At 40.6% G+C, this 21,521-nt stretch overlaps 1 protein-coding gene across 1 annotated transcript in view; it reads left to right on the forward strand.

Annotated features, from left to right (window-relative positions):
• Nucleotides 1-21,521, forward strand: part of pth2ra (parathyroid hormone 2 receptor a) — a gene marked incomplete at both ends in the record, with an annotated part of 57,625 nt that overhangs the window by 17,122 nt on the left and 18,982 nt on the right. The window contains 3 exons of the mRNA XM_084083801.1: nt 691-874; nt 5,424-5,577; nt 12,874-12,934. Of these exons, the coding sequence (XP_083939927.1) occupies nt 691-874; nt 5,424-5,577; nt 12,874-12,934 (399 nt within the window). The remainder of the gene's footprint in view (nt 1-690; nt 875-5,423; nt 5,578-12,873; nt 12,935-21,521) is intronic.

Genomic DNA, 21,521 nt, shown 5'->3' on the forward strand with positions numbered 1-21,521 from the left:
CGGGCACTCAGTGCCCTAAGGGGGCAGCGCACTCAATTTTTGAACAACACCGCACCAAGTGAGCTCAATAAACGAACGCCCAGAGGGAAAACCAGTGCACTCAGTGCATATATCCGAACACGCCCCTAGTATTGCTGCTCCCAAAATTTTACTTACGTAACATTTTGAGCCACCAGGCTCTTCTTCAAACCAGGTCTGAGGAAGAGCCTGGTGGCTCAAAACGTTACACAATAGTATGTTATTCTTTATACACTGTTTAACTTTTTGGATCCAGCACCCAGCCTAGTAGGTCTGGGACTGGGATGTGCTTGTCTTTTAGCTATTAATCAGCTTCTTTCTCATCATTCACTCATGTTGACATTTCGGTTATTGAAAGTCCAGGAGCAGAGTGTTAATTATTGGCCAATTATTGGAGAGTTCAACAGGCTTTTTACAGTAATCCGTGACATTTTAGTAAGAATTATATGTAAACAAAAAAAAAGGCAAATATGACTCTTGGTGAGGTTATCTTCAGTTTACATCTCTAATCTTCAGCTTGCTAATATAATTAGACAACCTGAGTTCTAATAGTAATAGTAATAGTATGTCTGCGTGAATTTGGACTGTAAATACGTTTGTAATTGTTAGTTTGTTCATATAGTTTATTTTAGTTTACATATTTATACAATCCTATTTTCTCTCTCACTACAGGCGTCTTCACTGTACCAGGAACTACATCCATATGCATCTGTTTGTTTCCTTCATGTTACGGGCCGTCATCATCTTTGTGAAGGACAATGTTGTTGATACTGCCGCTGGCTTGCAGGAGTTTGATTCAGCTCTGATGGACAACTTTAAAACTGTTACAATGGCCCCACTGGACAACTCTCAGTATGTGAGTAATGCTTGCTCCCTTTCAACTGACCTATAAAACTGTGTTCACGCTCATTTGGCTACTGTGGTTAACAATTTATAATCTGGGCATTTAGCAGACTTTTATCCAGGGGTCAGAGAGTTAGCCTTGTCTGTGACTGCCCCCTCCGCTGTTGCCCTGCTGTATCCTCCGCTGTAGCCCCGCTGTATCCGCTGTATCCTACAGATGAATGTGTAGTTTATACGGAGAGGAAACATTTATCAACATTTTGCAGCAACCTTTTAAATCTGAGAGAATCAACCAGGTGCTCAACAGAGATAATAAATATATTTAAAGTAAAAACATGGTGCCACAAGGATCAACGGGAACAGCGAGTGAAGAAAAACAGATAAGATCCTAGCACTCAAAGATCAGGAGGGGAAGATGTAGATCTAAAATATCTGTTGTGGCAAAAGAGTAAACCTGCTTTTTGTAACTGTCAGTATGCTGTGACTGAAAGAATTTTGTATTTAGACACATATGGACTGACAGAGTACTGAAAGAGACAATTAGAGAGAGAGAACTCAATTTGTTGTGATCCCTGGTGAACAAAACCCATCAGACCTGGTTGAATAGGATACTATACTATCAAATGATGATTCCAGGCACATCATTCTCCCTATGAACGCAGCTGAGGAACAAGACCCTTGAAGTTGTTTTTTTGTGTGTTTCTGTCAATTATAGTTTTGCATTTTTCATTGTTGTTCCTACTTTTTGTTTTCAATTTCTGTTTTGTTTTAATTCGTTTTTTACAGCGCGGTTGCAACTTGAATGTATTTAAACATTTTTTAAAGGGCTTAGTATTAGTTTAGTTTGGATTGTAAAGTCTTAATTTTTTATTGTAACATGGATTAGTCAGGGGCTAGATTCAACGAGGTCAGAAAAAGAGCAAAAATAGCCGATCTACAATCCTTACAAAATCTAAATATTTTGCTATTTTTGAAGATATTTGAAAAGACTAAAACTAAGGCAATCTTTTGTTAATTTTAGGTAGTTTTGTAAACGCAACGGTTTCAGTTCGTTATCGTATTTTTGTAGAGCCTAATTTTTATTTCAGTTAACTAAAATGTTTGTGTTAGTTATTTTGTTAGTTTTAGATCACTTTAATAACCCTTGTTGCAGGTGGATTAAATCATTACCAATCAATTATTGCTCTTCATTACATTTAATAAACCCTCTGTACTTAAACCAATACCGAGGTCAGCTCTGTACTTGGTCTGCCCTTGTTTTCTCTCTACAACAATTCTTTTGAAAATGTTAAGGAGGGACTAGTAGAGAAGAGATCCAGTAGAACTAAGACATGTCATTTTATGTTTAGCTCTCGGGTGTTCCCCTCTGAAAATAGCAAGCAGATCTACATCTAGCAGATCTATCAAAATCTAAACAGCAGATCTACAAGCTCACAACGTGTTGCGCTGCGACACGTTGTGAGCTTGTAGATCGGCTATTTTCAGCATGCAACCAAGTGTAAACATTGACATTAACAGTATAATAAAGACACTGCCAGACAGGTATTCAAACCTTGTTAAACCAGGTACTAAACAGTGGCGAATACAGAACGTACCTAATGATTGGGCCTGGAAAAATCTATCTGAGCTCGAGTTTTTTAAGCTTAGATATTATGACCAGTGGATGATGTCAATATGACAATTCTTGGATAAGAAGAAGAAAGTCCGCACACTGTTCTCAAGCTCCAAAGAACTTACTTTTTATTTATGCAACGTTCTCGACCTTCTAGGTCTTCATCAGGCAAATATTATAATGACAGACAAAAGCATCATATACAGTATATACACAAACATTGGCTAGTGATGATATATAACACCTGGGAGTCAGGAGGAGCAAAACACAGGAGCTAGTGAGTGTTTTGACCAGGTAACACACAAAGTGATTGCCTGTGCCCCCAAAATAAGAAAACCTGTAACAACCCTCCTATGTGCTGCACCAAGTACTCTCCACTGGGCTCACAGTTTAGAGGTGCCATTCAATAACACTGGCACATTATCCAGTCTGATCCAAGGTTGAAAAAAGCTTTTCCAGAAAAAACAAGACTTAATTGTGTTTAAACGCTCTCCCAACTTGAGGGACAGCTTGGTTAGATCAGATTTCGGTACTCAGAGTGCTTCCAATTTCCAAGTAGTACCAGATGGAAACAAGTTTCAGGAAAATCTAGGAGTGAGACTCATCAGGGACGGGGTTTTTTCCCTTTTATTTGGGGTTTTTGTTACTTCAATTCGGTTAATTCGGTACAAAGAAATGTACTCCATAAAGTGTAGATGTGTGGCAAAAAGGAAATGTTGCAGCCGACCGACGGCGTGCAGAACGCATGGATGCATATTTATGGCAGAAAGAGCTTCACATTTAACTACAGCCATATATATGTCACAGGGAAATTGGAGAACCAGGGAAATTGGAGAAGGCGCGCTTGTTTTTAGGCACGGGGCTTCGGGGAGAGGCGGGGCTTTTCGAGACAGGGTTTATTACACGAGACTCGCGAGGAGGAGGAGGACCCCTCGCCCCGGGTCTAATCCGTTGGCCACGGTCCGCGAAAAAAAATGGGGCAGTGTGTTTTAGGACGAGCGTTACGTTTTCGACCCGGTTGCTGTTTTTCTGCTCTGAGGTATTTTCTTTTTCTTTTTTCTTCGTCCCAGAAGTGGGGGGGATATCACCCACAACGGCAAGCCTCAAGCAACAAGTTATGTAAATATATAATTCAATAAAAAACAATTATAAAGTGGTGAGAGGGGGAAAAAACGTGTGAAATGGCAAGTGTGGCATGAGGCGTGTGAAGAGGTTAAATTGCGTGACTCTCACTCTCAAAGGGTGAGACTTGGCAGCTCTGTCTATAGGTGTGGCAACTGTGTGCAATGCACATACATAAAACATGCAAGGTTTTTAGTCATCCTCACACCGGCCAGGAAATATCCAAACGTGATCCTGTTGCTGCTCATTTTAAAAAGGCCGGTCATAATCTCAATAATTTGCGATATGTTGGTGTTGAGAAGGTTGAAAAGCAACCCAGAGTTGGAGATCTCGAAAGGTTACTTCTCAAACGTTAGACCTATTGGATTTATCTCCTCAATACCATGTCTCCTGTCTAAATGAGGATTTGATATAAAGCCTTTCCTCTAGTTTATGGTTTTTTAGCTTAATTATTGTTCCCTCATAGGGACATAGATTTATTCTAGGCTAATCTTTTGTACCCAGTCAGTGGTCTAGGGGTAGTCTACCTGGTACCTTGTGCAGAGGATCCCAGGTTCAAACCTCACCAGGGACACTAACATAACAAAAAGAAATCATCATGGATAGGCCTATATACAATATATTATCATCATTTATGACTTTTAACTGTTTTTATTGTTGGTTTTTCATAAATGTACAGACTGGCTATTACTATCTAATATGTTAAATGAAATGAGAAAAGTCTATTTCCTGCCCATGCATTGAACATTCCCCAGAGGAGTGTAGTGATCCCTGTGATTGGAGTAGGGTGTTTTTTGTAGGGTGTTTTTTGCTCCTCCTGACTCCCAGGTGTTGTATATCATCATTAGCCAATGTTTGTGTATATATATATGATGCTTTTGTCTGTCATTATAATATTTGCCTGATGAAGACCTAGAAGGTCAAAACGTTGCATAAATAAAAACTACTTTGGAGCTTGAGAACAGTGTGCAGACTTTCTTCTTCTTATCCTTGATTCTTCCCTTGATGTCCAGCACCTGGCCTAAATGCAGGCGTGGGATGTGCACACAATTTATTCTCTCTGTGAATATGACAATTACTCTCACTGTCTCTGATTGTCTTTAATGCTTTGAAAAGTACAAAGCCAGCAGTTCAATTTAGAAAGTGAAGAAAGTGAAGTAGGAAGTAGACAAAAGTACAGAGATGGCCATGGAAATATTAACAATAATACCCTTGACTTTTAAAGCAATTTTTGAAACAGGGTCACATTGCTCCTTCTACGCCTTCCCTCTCAGCTTAACTACTCCTGTACGTACTATCTTAATAATATATAAATAAATAGATAAAATAAAGTTCAAAGGGACGAGGACTAACCATGGTAAGTCCTCATCCCTTTGAACTTTATTTTATTTTGATAGTACGTACACTCCCTCTTTAAAAACACAGCATGTGTTCTCCATCATTTCTACTGGATTAGTATACATTTAGTATTTATGGTAATATTATTGACCACTCATTTTGTATGTCTGTGGCAAAAATTTTGTTTGAGGAAAATGTCCATCACAAGCCGGCATGTTGACGACCCCTGCTCAAGACTAAATGTCTGCTTTAATTGTTTTTTCCCAGTGATTCATCTACTGTAGTTATGCACACAGTCCTGTTCCACAGACACACCACACTGTTTTGCCTGATGTCATTTTTTGAAGCGTCTGCGCCTGTAGCGATGGGTCTGGTTGTGATCAATCACTAAGGCATGTACAAGAATCTCAATAATTTATTTAAAACGCATGACTTTTTTCTCCATACATTATGTCACCAGTAGGATGCATGTGTTCTGTTTCTTTGTTAGATTGGCTGCAAGGTTGCAGTGCTGCTTTTCATCTATTTCCTTTCCACCAACTATTACTGGATCCTGGTGGAAGGTCTCTATCTCCATAGTCTTATCTTCATGGCCTTCCTATCAGACAGCAGATACCTGTGGGGATTCACGCTCATTGGATGGGGTGAGTAGAAAAACTCTCAGTAGCTTACATAACATTAAACACTGTACAGGGATATCAAGTATCAGTATCACCAACTAATGCGTGCGTGTGTGTGTGTGTGTGTGTGTGTGTGTGTGTGTGTGTGTGTGCGTGTGTGTGTGTGTGTGTGTGTGTGAGAGAGAGGGGCAGAACAGATATACTGTAGTAGTTGAGGACAGTGTTTATCAATCTAAAGCACAGCAAAGTGATGCTTATTTATACTTTGTTGTGTCTCACACAAAAAAGGCTAATCTGCGAGCTCCCAACTTGTCACGCTGCAATGCTTTGTGAGCTTGTAGATTGGCTATTTTTGGTCTTAATATAAATCAGGTTTTATGGTTCTTTAGTGTACATTCTAGTAGTCCATATGCACCAGAGTCAAGCAGGAGTCTTTAATCCAAGAACAGAATATTCTGTATGGGGGCTTTGTTGTGGAGCTTGTGGCTACTGGCACAAAGGACTGACAAAGTCACTTTGTGTAGTAATGGCATTTGAAAAAAAAATGTTTTGTACTTTATTTTTTTCATGTGGGCACCTTGTAGTCATGTCGACTACAAGGACAACACAAAATACAAATCGGGACAAAGCAAAACAGTAATGGCATTTGTGTGTGTGTGTGTGTGTGTGTGTGTGTGTGTGTGTGTGTGTCACACGCACATACATGTGTGCACGTATTTGTGCACATGCATGCATTTGTCAGTTTGTGTTTGTCAGTCCTAGAGTTATGAGTAAGAAGAGTCCATTTGAAGTAGGAACCATGCAGGCAGCCTTCAATTTAGCTTAAGGTTTGCCCCTGGCAATTCACAAACATTATACAATGCATGATAATGCACAATGCACAGGAAATAATTCATTCATATTTACATATGATTTTAACTAATTATAGTTGGGGCTTATGCTGTGTGCAGAGGAGTTTGAAAGCAAAAAGACCTGTGCAACACTAATTAGAGGATGACCAATACCGATTTCTGAGAGAACAGGAAGACTGATATAGTAAGCTGATATTAGCCAATATAGTTGGCGATATACAGCTGATAAGCTATATATTTACTGATATATACCCAGAATATATCAGATTCAAAGCTCACCCTGACACCACATTCTCTACCATTGAGAGGAATCAGGGGGCCTATTTTAACCTCTTTGCAGCTGCTGCATGGCTACACAATGCAAAATATTGTTTGAGAGACCCGCTTGTGTCAATATCCATACTTGTAAAGCAATTTAAAGAGTACGCTTTATAATCCACCATGCTACTCAATATGCCAAGGGTTCCCAAACTCCCAAAATGTTTTGGCATTTACATTTATTTTGGAGGAAAGGAAGGGAAGTTCGCACACTGTAGCTCCCAGTAGAAAATGTATTAAGTGTTAAACAACGTTTCGACCACTGTGGGTCTTCATCAGGTCTGATACATTACATGGAAGGAGGAGGCGTGTTATATACAGAGGAACATCACAATCAGAGGCAGCTGTAGTAGTGATTAACCATCGTCACACCCACCAGATCTACAGGCTCAGGCTGAGTAGGTTAGTGCCATGCTTAGAGCTTGTAGATCTGGGAAAGAAAAAAAGGGGGCAGTAAAGCCGACTGTCAATGAAAAAAATAGATTGTTTCACATAATTAGGTAAGGACACCACCATTATTATCCGCCCAGCGGATAAGGGTGGGAGTGGGATTATTCAAAACACTACTGATTACAACTGTGACATTTTGAGACGGCATAAGTCACAAACTGTTCCTCTTGTTGGTAGACCGATAGTCAGTGGCATTGGGTCCCTGACTAGCAATGTTTCCACTTTTATTGACCATTGGCTTAAACCTTGGGTTATTTATCTTTCTTCCTACTCTAGAGACTCTATCGATTTTATCAATAAGTTGAAATCTATCAGTATACCCCCTGCTTGTTTATTGGTCACGCTTGACGTGGCCAGCTTCTATACCAACATTCCACACAGTGGCGGTATAGAGGCAGTTAATACTTTTTATGTTTAACAGTTTTTTTATTTAGTCGTAAACATACAAATTTGTAACAATTTATTTTTGTCATAAACATACACATTTGTAACAATAAGATAAACAATACAATACAAAATACAAAGTATACATTTATATGTTTTTGAAACAATGATCTTGTTATGTTATTTCTCAAATATTTGGAAAAATAATAATAATAGAGAAAAAGACGGAAAGAGAGACAGTCTGACTAAATAGTTACGCTAATCTCTACATGGGTTTGTTTGAAATGTCCTTTGTGCTCAACGCTGACGCCAACCCCTTCTATTCCAATATACTCTCCTACCAACGTTACATTGATGATATTTTTATAATTTGGAATGATACGGCTGAAAACCATAATCTGTATCACCACTATCTAAACTCCTGTAATGACCATTTAAATTTCACACTTGAATTCAGTGATTCCCGTATACATTTTTTTTTTTATGTTTTGGTACTTAAAGAAGGGGTTAATCTGCAGACGGATCTATCCAATCAGTCAGTTCCATAGGTCATTGGTTCTCAAAGTGGGGTCCGGGGACCCCCAGGGGTCCTTGAGGGAGTTCCAGGGGGTCCCCAGCTAAATGATAGATAGTTAGGAACCAAATTGACCCTTATGGGTCTCTAACTCTGAGAGTGTACAAATGGAACCAAATGGACCCTAACGGGTCCATTTGGTTCCATTTGTACACTCTCAGAGTTAAATTAACATTGATTTTACAAGATAAATTTGGGTCCCAGAGATGGAAATGCCATTAAATGAGGGTCCGTAGCCTAATGCATGCAAACAGGGGGTCCTTGAAATTAAAATGGTTGAAAATCACTGCTAGAGCCGTAAAAAACGTCTCTTATGGCGCAAATGGGGGTCCGCGGGCTAATAAGTGTCAATTTGGGGGGTCCTTGACATGAAAAAGTTTGAGAATCACTGCCATAGGTAAATAAATGCTGCATTTATATAGCGCTTTTATCCAAAGCGCTTTACATAGATTGTGCATTACATTCACCCATTCACACATACAACGATGGTGGAGGAAACCATGCAAGGCACCAACCTGCTCATCGGGAGCAATTAGGGGTTCAGCGTCTTGCTCAAGGACACCTCGACACTAACCCTGGGGGAGCCCAGGATCGAACTGGGAACCTTGTGTGCTTCAACCAGCCGCTCTACTGGCCACTCTACCCCTGAGCTACTGCCGCCATAGGGCAAGAAGGGTGTGTAGCTCTCATGAGCATTATCAAATACAAGCAGACGACCTTACCAACAGGTTTTTGATACAGGTGTATAACCAGAGTGGATTGACACTGCTTTTCAACGTTTTGAGGAGGAGTGTCTGATTCCCACTACACGCACACAACAAAACAAATTATTCTCCCTTTTGTATCACCAGATATTCTCCTATGGGCTTTGATTTCAGAAAGATTTTGCACAAACATTGGCATATCATTGACACTGATCCCAGACTGAACACCAGTGGAAAAGAAGTGACAATACGTGGAGTGATCACATGCTCTAACACCTTTGCTTCATGGTTGGTTCATCTCATGAAATGCCTAAGAGCCCTCCGCACTCGAATCAGTGAACACAGGAGTAATATCAGATGTGGTGATGTGCGCAACCTTGTTGCAGCACATTTTAATAAATGTGGACACAGCATCACTTAATTTTGTTATTGGGGGATAGAAAAGGTAGACCGACCCACCCCTGTGGTGGTGATTATAACCGCTTACTCCTCCAACGTGAAGCCTTTTATAATCAATACTATACTATCACACTCAATAGTATACTATGGCTCCTTGTGGGCTCAACAAATAATTTGATGTCAAGCCATTTCTGTGATTCTTCTCTATTATTTTTTATCTTCGTGTATATTTGTAATTTTGCACCGTCTTTGATTTTGTCCTTTTTTGTCGTTATATCTAGGCGTTTTTATTGAGAAGTTACTTTTAATTGCACATGAACTATACTGTTGGCCTTATAACCACCCCACCCTGTAATCCCCTTTAATTGGAGAATTGTTCTCCTTTTTTCATTGACAGTCGGCTTTACTGCCCCCTTTTTTTCTTTCCCAGATCTACAAGCTCTCAGCATGGCACTAACAGCCTGTAGATCTGGTTGGTGTGACGGTGGTTAATCACTACTACAGCTGCCTCTGATTGTGGCGTTCCTCTCCTGTTGAATATAACACGCCTCCTTCAAGCGTCCTTGGGTTTTTAAGCGTCCTTGGGTTTCAGAAAGGCGCTATATAAATTCAAGTTATTATCATTATTAATATTCATGTATTGTATCAGACCTGATGAAGACCCACAGATGTGCGTGCTTCCCTCTGAACTCTATTTAGTTTGACTCGGTTCCTCAGATAAATATTGTGAAAATAGCAGAGCTTGTAGATCAGCTATTTTCGCAATGTTTGCCTATTTCTTACGTAATATTTGACAATTTGGCCAAATAAAAAAAAATCGTTGTTGGGTTTGTTTACTGTTGAGTGAGAAAACGATGTTGCACATTAAGCTAATCATCTGGGGACCCCCCAAAATAATTTGTGGACCTGACCCCCAGTTTTGGGAACCACTGCAATATGCCAGGTACTACGATAGACCTGATAGATGTAGGTTTAGTTTAGCACTACTTGGAGTGTGTATGACATTTACAGGTGTAAAATCCTTTTTTGTACAAGATACTTATAACCCTTACTAAGGGGTGGATATAATGTAGAAACTGAGGAAACATCTGAGCTACAGTAACACTCTGAAACACCAGGCCAGAAAACCGCACTGGTTGCATACGCACTCGGCTCGGGGGCAGAATCAACAGACATAGAAAGAAATAGCGAGCACATTAAAGTGGTGCTTTTTTTTAAAGATATTTTTGGGGGCTTTTCTGCCTTTATTGATAGTATACAGTAGACTAACAGGAAATGGGGAGAGAGAGATGGGAGTGACACACAGCAAAGGTCATCGGGATTGGGATTCAAACCCACGACCCGGACCGCTACGCCAGCCGTCCAAATCGATTTTTGTAATTTTTAAATAAAATTAAGAAAAAGATATTTTATTATTAGATCAATAAATAATCCAATCTTAGCAGCCCGTGGTCAGGCGGTGCTTCTGGCATTTGCCCACCTTACCAGATAGAGAAAACATACTGCATACTGTTGCCTTCACTGTGCTCTGAAAACATCATCAGGGGGTTCCACTAATCTACACTATGGTTATTATAGTTAACTAAAACAAACAACAAAATAACAAACTAGAATTAGAAATAATACATATATATACATATGTGTGTGTGTGTGTGTACACACACACACACACACACACACACACACACACACACACACACACACACACACACACACACACACACACACACACACACACACACACACACACACACACACACTGTATGATATATCAATAAATGAGGGTATACAAAAACTGACTGAAACTGTATTGTGTGTTTACTAAACACACTAAAACAAAAATCTTCCAAAATAGCGAAAATAGCCGATCTACAATCTCACAGTGTGGGCTTCTAGATCTGCTATTTTCGCTATTGGAGTCGTAATGTAGGTAAATGTAAGTTTGCACAACGCAGCTGAATTAAACTAAATATCAAATCGGTAGGCCTACTATTGGCAGATATTCTTGGGAGCAAAGAAACTTGATCAGATTATTACTAACTAGAGTTTCGGGGGGCTACGCCCCCCTCAACCCCAGCCGCGCACGGGGCCCAGCGTGGCCGTGTGTATATTGGGGGACCCAAATTGCCGGAGTAAAACTGTGGAAAAGTTTTTTTGAAAAAGGAAAAAATTTGAAGAAATAATATTTGTTATGTTTCAGGGGGTCCAGAGGGGGTCCGCGGACCCCCTGATGGTCCACTGACCCCCTGTGGAGTGTTGGGACGCGCGGGGACACCCCTGGAACATTGCGGACCATTTCGGTTTTTTTTTTTTTTTTCATGAAGGTGGTTGCTTGTTTCTGGCGCTGGCTGTGCAAACCTGGCAACCCAGCGCATGCTGCCGCAGCGAACCTGGCAACCGAGCGCATGCTGCCGCACGTTACACCAGAAATGGTGCCTGGAGAAAATGGTGACCAAAAAAAAAGTTTGGAAAAAAAGGAAAAAACCCCCGCAGCGGCTGCCTGCTGTTGTGGTGATGAGGTCGTGCGCACGGTAAACGGTACGAAGCTGCCTCCCCTTCCGTTTTGTCCGACATTTGGTGAGTAGAATTAATTATGTTGCGCGGTGGAAAAGGTGTAGTGAGCAGTGAGATGTCCCCTACGCGAGGCGTAAATTCAGCGCGGCCGCCGTGGCGAGTCAGTTGGCGACATGTGGTCTGGCGGTGCGTTGTTTATTCGATAACAGAGCTGTGGGGTGTCGACACCGAGGGTGCGGAAGTTGGTCGCCATTTATATAGTTAGATATACTCATATGAGGGAATGAAGGAGAAATCATTTAGAATTGGTGAATTGCATGTGTATGCCAAGTGCATGTACAGTGCATGTACACATAAAAGCAATTGGTGACAGCAGTATACATTTTGTTTTATGTAACAAGTGCTCCAATGCAACTGGATGCAAAGCTCATTGACAATTGCCGCATGGAGGCGCAGGACGATTAGGAAGGAGAAGCATCTCGCAAAATATAAAAAGTATCTGGCTGTAGATGCTGTAATGTACGGCCATCTAGTCGGCAGCTGGCACTTGGAACACCCTGCATTATGCCTGGATGATGATAGTATTCAGTGTCATCTGAGAAATGACAGACAGTGTAATTTCTGCAGGTATATTAAATAACTATGTCTGGTTCTTTCCTCGGATGGAGTATCTGCACCATAGAATGAATAACATGTTTCATGTTTACACATTATGTAGCCTGTATTCTAAATAGAGTCCAACGACTTTTGATTCCCTAAAAATGGACAACATAGGACAACATTTTGAATTTCCAAAACCAATGGACAGTCAGAAAACATTCAATAGACTTCTACTCTACTACATCTCAGAGGCAAATAGTGTTGCATTGGAACACATTGTGATCTTGTAGATTGGATATTTTTGGATACGTTTGAAAAAATATATATTTGGATTCCAATACTTTGTACTTTTACTCAAGTAAACATTTAGAATACAGACCTTGTAACATAGTATTTTTATATTGTGGTATTGCTACTTTTACTAAAAAGTAAAAACTTCTTCCACCACTTATACTACAGCTCCACCAGGACAAGGTCGTTAAACACTCCCTACTGTATGTCTTCTCACTGTATTTTGTCATTACAGGGGTTCCAGCTCTCTTTGTGGCTGCGTGGGCTGTTGTCAGGGCGACACTGGCAGATGCAAGGTGAGCTAACAATTAAGCCACACTATGCCACACACTAAGCCACTACTAGCTCATTAAAACCGGGAAAGTATTGTAGTAGATTTCTGTGGCTGGGTCTTCGCTTCCAGAGAAATGATCAAGAGACGTGAGGCAGTAGATACTGCTCAAGCGTGGCTTTATTGATGCTATGCAGAGGTTAAGTCTACAGAAGCATAAGTGTAGCATAAGTGATACAGATGGTCTGATCTTCAACTCCTTGACATTAGGTTTTATACTGCAATTATCAGTCCTCCTCTCCGTCATCTTTCCAATACGGTCATTAATCATGTCATTTCTAAAAAAAAGATTTTGCCATGTCATGGCCATTTGTCCTAAACTTAGTCCTTAGGGCTTTATGTATGTGGCATATTTAATGGCAGAATACCTAATTTTCCTGGCATCATACATGTTTGTCCCCCAATTCCCATCATCTCACATTTGATTTGGCACGCTATATGTCCTCCCAGGACCTTGGTTTGGCATGCCACCTTGTCTAACTAACCTTACTCTTAATCCTGGATGTGTGCTACTGCTTATCTATCGATATACACCTGGCTCCATCTTGGATCCCTTGGTAGTGTTCTGTGAGATGGAGCCATTTGTGGTTATTTCCTACCTTGGTGCCAATATATTGTAGAACATCTTACATAATCATTTAGTGACATTTACTTGTGATAAAATACTAGAATACATATGTCATATGTCTGGAATACATTTACTGTGCTAGATTACGCATTATTATTCTCTCTGTCCCTTTAATTGATACCACAACAGTATCAGTGTCATTTTAGATTTGAGCTATATATATAGCAACATAACCTTTTCAGAAAACTCTTAGGATTTAGGACAGTGGTTTAGAACAGTGGTTCTCAAAGACAAACTTGAAAGCAATGAATAGCAGACATAGCCAATCTACAAGCACAGTACTCACGACCCATGTTTGGTCTGTCGTGAAGCAGAACAGACAAGTCGACTGAGAGGTAGCAGGTTATACTGTGGAGATTCTAACAAGGATTGGCTGTGCATGGTGAATGGAGGCAGGTGTAGTGGATACGGTTGATTGTGAATGGGGAGTCGCTAGTGAGTGAAGGCAAGTGTGGTAGATAGGGGGGCGGTCGGTCGTCTCTGCTCCGTCACTGCCCTCAAAAGAGCTGGCTAGAGATGTGATAAATGACCAGGAGGTGCAGGCCGAAGGTCTTGAAGCTCGGGCGACGTGTCACATGATCCCCCCCCTGTCCCTAGACCCTCAATCGGGTGAGGAAAAACTCCCACTGAGCTGAGTGAAGGAAAAAGAAGAAACCTCTGGAAGGATAGCAAGAGAGGGGACCCCCTTCCGGGGCGGACAGGATGAAGATGATGCAGCGCGTTACGGTCATACCAGGTGGATGGGCGTTACGGATTGGGTTGGTCAGAGGGGAAAAGTAGCCAGGCAGTTTGCGAGGGCGGTCGAGGAGGTCAGCTGTCTAACGTCTTCCTCATGCTTCAAGGTCTCTTGAACACTGCTGACCACACACACAGACACACACACACACACACACACACACACACACACACACACACACACACACACACACACACACACACACACAGAGAGAGAGGGGGAGGCTTTTTCAAGTCAGAATGTTTCATTCTGCTCTGTCTTTTATCTCCTTATTTCCATGAGCAACTGTGGGATTACCAATATGCATGGCAAGCAGCCGAGAGTTGTTATCTTTTTTTCACTGGAAATGAAAGAGTTTCAATGGAAGCCCAGCTGTCGTCTGTCTTCTGTGTGCAATTATTGTTACCGTAGCATGAAAGTTGAAAGGGATTGCTTGTTTTCTGGATAGCTACTGTTACGGTAGTGACCTTTGTGGCTTGATGACTAGCGACGCTTGGCTATGAATTCAATCCCATGGTGGACAGAAGGCGTTACATTTTTTCGGTTAGGTGTAGGCATTGTTTTACTGAGGTTATGGCTAGCATTAAGGTTAGGTTTAGGCATAGCTTTAGGGATAGATTTAGGCATAGTTTTACTGATCCAGTTTTACTGGAACACAAACTTAATCAGTATCATTGGTAACCCCTGTGAAGTAAGTAACATACAGTACAAATTCATGCCATTATGGCTGCCGTGCATAGCCTAGCATATTGAGGCTGCTACAGGAGAGAAAAGATCACAGCAGGGTTTCCATTTAGTCACGACTCTCTCCTGAGTGTGTGGAAATAGCTGAGTCCAATCAGCTTGGCACCGGCTGGTGAGATTGTTTAAAGACACATGAAATGAAAGATATGTTTCCCCACACTTATAGAGCATATCCGTGGTCATAATGGAGATATAGACGGATTTCTTGTTTACAAACAATGAGACTGCAAGCGCAGGTGCCGGATACATGAAATCAATTCCCAACAAATCCCCAAACCTGTTGTTTTGGGGAGCGTTGGTTTCTGTTCATTCAACCTCCTCTTGTGTGCTGGCTGGTGACGGCGCTCCTAGCGAGACATGCTTCACCCTGCAACAGCTGACATACAAGCTCACATGCGACCGTCGTGAGCTTGCCGTTCTCGGCCGTTCTCTGTACGGCGGAGCATAAATTAGGTTTGAGGGGATACAGCTGCGATCAAGCAGGCTCTGGTGCCATGATCGTAGGAAGCGCTCCCTCTGCGACTGGAGGTGGGATTTGGGGGACAACTGCTTTGAGAATCGCTATAATTGTTTACACACAACATAAACCAAGGTATATATTTCAAGAGTGAGAGATCACAATAGACATCCATCCCAAACCTTCTAACTCCACACTGAGAAGAAAAACGGCATCTGAAAGTTTGATGGGATGCATTTTTACACGTGAGTGCTGTCACCACTTTTACATTGCATGTCTTGGATCCGGCCTGTGTGCGCATACTGGTTCTTATCAGTGTGACTTTGTCTGGAAAATGCGTCTATAATTAACAATAGATGCCAAGAAATTTGAAAATAAAATAATAGGCCTATTAATCAATTTATGGGTATTTATATGTCAAATTTCCTGAATTCACACACCCTACAAGCAGTTTAGCTCATTGTTTTGACATTTAGAACAGGATGGACATGGATGCTTTGAAATAGGACCGATTTGCAAAAGGGTAGATGAATCTCACTATTGAGAGTGTACTGTTGTGTTTGTGGGGCTGCAGCAGGGGTGGGAGTCCAAGCCAATTACCCCATGTTGACAATAACGTTTACCTTCACCCTTGATCCATATTGAGTTTGATTTTACATAATATAATGAGTTTGCCATTACAGCAATTGTAAAGAAACAAGGATGAATGCACAACTGATCCTTGACTTGGACATTTTGCCAATGGCTGTTGATATTATGCAACATGCATATTTTGTGTTTTTCTTTTTATGGTTGCTATTTTCCAATCAGAGATGTTTATGGAAGAAGCGGGTATGAACACAATGTTCCCATTGTAGTGATGTACTTCGAGAATGAAATCACCTGCCAGACACTAGCTACTACTTTGTATCTGAGTGGTTGTAGTCATGCATTTATGCATGCACAATTTCCCATTTGCTGTCAGCTAGAATCCCACAGTATGTGTATAGCTCTAACATGTTTACATTTTGAAAAGCACATTTGCCTCAAATGCAAATATCGTATTTCACATCATCTACACGTCACTTACAGAAACTTGTCAAATGTCAAAACATTTTTTATTATGTATTTTAAGTTAACTTCATGGAGATACTAAGTTATGATTATTGCAATTTAGTTTCAGTAAAGCATTCATTACATTGTCATTATCTTTTTTTTTTAACACTGATCAAAATAAACACCCCCATTTACTTCTCACTGTCATAGTCGCACTCAATATATAGAGCTAGATTACATCATAAACATGATTTTTATGTGGCGTGACAGTCTTAATTGGTGGTGTCACCTCCGATGTCTCTTGTGTTAAAGATGTAGGGAATTATTTTAATTGGATGGGGACACATACACAGCAGATGTAGAAAATAAATGTTTTAAACCGAATACAGTATAGCAGAGTGGCTCACAGAGCTTAATGAGCTAAAAGTCTAATATCTCCCCTGAGCTATAAATATGTATACATATGTATATATATCTGAGATGTATATCTATCTCTTTCCCGGTGAAATGTCACTTCTGTAATCCAATTCCTGTAGAGTTTTCAATTCAATACAATTCAATTTTATTAAACTGTCAAATCACAACAAGTTGTCTCAAGAGAAGTTGTCAGCCAAGTTGCCAGCCACCACTCAGTGGTCAGTGGCCTTTTCAGACCAGTCAATCAAGAGGGGTTTATACTGTATGTATCTCTCTCTACGAGCAGCAATATGTTGGTGGGACATGTTCCACAGAGACTGTGCTAACACAACAATACAACACAAGACCATAATCCAAATAATAATGCTGGATGTTATGGAGTAAAAAAGGAAAATAATATAAAAAAATAAAATAAAAAATAAAATAATTGATAAGATGGAAATACAGTTAAATTATAAGTAGAACAGTAGGTATGAAAAACCTCTTAAGGCAGGTATGATGTCAGCAAATGTGCTACAGTATGTCATATTTTAAGTTCACTGCTGTCCACAGATAATCACACCGTAAGTAGAACCACATAATTATACCCTTCTCATCATGTTCCATTATCCCTATGAGCACACAACTTTCACACATCTGCTAGCTGGAATCTAGCAGCTCCAGTTGCTGGATGACACTCCATTTTCATAATTACTTTTGCCAATGAATAGCACCTCTTGCCTTTACTACATATCAGAAAAAGTTGCTCGTACCTTTTAAAATGTAATGAATGTAATGTTTAAGAAAGTAGGTAGCTGATATATTGCACTTTTACCTTAGCGCTATACTCTTGGTTGCTTGTTTTTGCAGGAAATGCACTTAAGACTTCTGGTGATTAGTAGTTTCGTTTCCTACCTATGTTGAATGCACTTATTGTAAGTCGCTTTGGATAAAAGCGTCTGCTAAATGACTGTAATGTAATGTAATGTAATGGGTTATTGTTGCTTTACTTATAACTGAGGAGGGCGATTAAGGAAATAAAAAAGGTTGCAACAGATTTCGCAACCTAAGTTGAGAAAGCTGAGCAGGAAGATAAGACATTGATTCATCATCACTGTCGGGTGGAAACCTTATGTCCAAAACTGTTACTTTTCAGGGAAAAAAATCCAATGTAGTTTATTATTTTGTCATAAGCTCTTATACTATACTAATACTTTTCATTGGTTCAATATTCATAAAACCCACAGACACCACTTTCACAAAAAATAAAATTCAATGCAACACTTTGTGAGCTTGTAGTTCAACTATGTCACACAAAAGTAGTATGACCAAATAGTTAATTATTGATGTATTTCATGCTGTAGCAATATATGAGGGGATGTACCATCCCTATGTTTGGTTGGTATTGAATACATTTTCATGCCTGTACTGTAAGTGCTGCCGTTACACAGATTCTGCTCTTTAGCTTGAACCAAACAGGCCACATCATTGGACATATCTATGCAAGTACACAGGTAGGCTACAAAGCACTTTTGTAAAAAAAAAAAAAAAACATCTAAATGTTCTATTTATTTTCACCACAACAAGAATTATCCTGCTTGCTGTAAAATCCTTAGAGGGCAAGGCTGGGGAGGTCATAAAAAAATTAAAAATTAACAGCCTGTATCTGTTAATTTATATTTTAAATAATAAAACTTTACTACAGGGCAGCGAGCACAGCCTCTTTTAACAACCTGTTAGGTTGTTAAAAGAGACTACTACTGGCCATTCCCAACAAGTTGAATGAAAATCCAGCCATTAGTTTTGTTCACAGACACATGGAGTCTAGTCACAGACACAGATACCCTCTCACGCACGGCTGCCTGCTGGCTAATATACCCACTAGTGTTCATACGTGCTGTAGCCCGTATAGGAAAAAAGTGCTGCCTGGCTGCATCACATTTTGTGCCAATATGAAATCGGCACACACTCAGAGAACTCAGCTGGTTTTAATTAAACAATATGTATTCCCTCCTTATTTTTTAACATTTAACCATGGCCAAGAGGAGGAGGCTGCTTATCTTTGGCTTTAGAGACAGACAGCCCAGGGGAGGGTAGTGGTTCTTGGCAGTGGTCAACAGCCATTTATCAACCGGTACTCTGCTGATGTTTTGGTAAATCGCCTGCCTCCCTCCTGAGCAGCATTTCCTTCTTTGTGATTGACAGCTGTTAAAATGTCACATGTAGGGGAGCAACAGTCACAACACACACTGTGCTGCGCCGTTATGTGACTAAGTATAAAATGGGTCTCAGGTGGTTGATCATCAGACTAATATGATTTTGTTTATTATAAAACATCTACTACAGTGTTTTCGTGTTGATTCGTTGATGGATAATTTTCTTGTGATGATAAAAAAAAACACACTTCTCAATGATTCGAAATTAATCAAAGAGGAAATGGATGGAATAATCACTTACAAGATAATCGATAATTGCAGCCGTAGTCACATGAGTTTACCTGGAAAAGTTTTCAAGTTTTGAAAGCGCTCCGCCCTGCCAAAAAAGCAGTGGAGTGCAGCGCCAAGAGAGGCCGCTTTGTGTGAACATGTCCTAAATCTGGCATAAATTCCGAAGCCACAATACCATAAGAACGATATTCATTTGAATAAGACTAAAGGCCTTTGCAGACAGGGTGCGATTTTTCGTACGGAAAAAACGGACAAGTGGCTGCGGCGATGCGTTTTTTTTTTTCAATCGAACCCAGTTCGATTTGTGCGTCTTTTGGCATGCTGAAGGATCCGATTTTCAGTCATAAATGGGATAATGTGTGTTTATAAGTTCTATTCATATTGTTAATGTGTTCAACTAATTAATCATTCAATTGATATATGAGTGTATTCATTTCATGTGTGTGTGTAGGCAGAGGAGCCAAGCACAGCATATTAGCTGGTCTATTATTGTTACCAAGCTCCTGTAAGTTACAGATGTTGTCATCTATTCAGCTATTATCTATTACATTCAGTACTGATTACTTGAAATAGTCTGATACTTTTAAGTACTTTTAGTCACGCCTCCCTGCCTGCTTCTCTCTCTCCGTCTCTGTTGCTGTATATATATGCATGTAAAGTATTTGTACTTTAGAATGACGCAGGGCAGAGCTGCGCGTCTCCTTGCCGCAAGTAAAATACTGAAGGGAGATCTCCATTGTGTCGCGTGTTTGTTTTATTGTGGTGTGGACTGAGCCCTAAGGTGAAAGCCAAATGATAAAGAACCTATCACATGCGGTAAAAACGGATTGACTAATCGCACCCTGTCTGCAAAGGCCTTTAATAACATTTTATTAAGTCTGAATGACAGTTCATTGTTTCCCCTAGGATGAATTTGTGGCAGTGGCTGTGAATATTTATTTCGCAAAAGAAATAAATTGCCCTCAAAATAAGAAGTCTGGTGTGTTTCAGACTGAGAAGTGTCGCGCTGTCATGCTGGCCCTGTGGACCGCCTCCAGGCAACCGAGGGTTCAAGTTCTATCCTTGTATGCAAGATCATTATTAAGTTAAATGTTTAACTTGCCCACCACCACAGAGTCCACGGGTTCGAATCCATCGTGGTGCATCCGGCTTTGTTGAGTGTCTAAACGAACACAATTGGCCTGTGTTTGGAGGAGGGAAGCCGGGCGGGAGGGTGATATTTGTCTTAAGATGGCTATATTTCAATTATTATTCAACCTAGAAATGTGTTTTTTGAGTCTAACCCTAGGTTTTAGGGCTCAAGGAATGTGACTGAATCATTGACATTACCTTCAGTTAATTATTTATTGCCAAATACAAGATGGCGTCCCAAGATGATGTCCCATTCTACTAAATTATGCAAAGACATAATACAAAATTACTTAAATAACCACAAAGTCTTCAAGTAATCCAGTAAGCCAGGTTTACCAGCCCATTGTACGCACTTGTTGTGTTATGCATTCACTATTCATCGTCATCCTCTGACTCCTCTGGGGGAAAAAAAAAAACGTTTTATCATGTTGACACAGTCCACATCTTCTATTAGAGCAGTGGATTATCTTGCAGGCAGTGGAGTAGTTACAATGAATGACCTTCAAGAGACTGTTTGTAGAAGAATTCATTCTTGACAAACAGTAACTGGGACGAATCGATTATCCTGCAGGTTCCACCCCTAGTTAATGGCTTCCTCACCCTCTTTTTTTCTCATCCCTGTTCAGTGCAGAGCAGTTGGGGGCTAAAAGTGTCTTGCTCATGAACACCTCGACACATAGCCGGGGCTGGGAATCGAACCCAGGGGGAGCGGGATCTCTACCCATTCAGCTATGGCCACCCACAAGAGCGAAGGACAGGGTCTTCTTTTACAAGCCTGTGTCCCGACTCCCTTTTTATGCCCATGTATGGAGATCCCTGATGTGTATATGCCCATACATCGAAATGTCCATATATGGGCATATTGGTCGGATCGGTGGTCCTGGACAACTGGATATCCAAACTACTCGACGGCGGGCACCGCACTCCCTCGAGTCCTTGCCCCTGCGCACGCCAAGTTTGATGTCGCTCGGTCCCATA

This window comes from Gymnoscopelus microlampas (assembly GCF_963454915.1).
Source record: "Gymnoscopelus microlampas genome assembly, chromosome: 17".
Taxonomy (NCBI): Eukaryota; Metazoa; Chordata; class Actinopteri; order Myctophiformes; family Myctophidae; genus Gymnoscopelus; species Gymnoscopelus microlampas.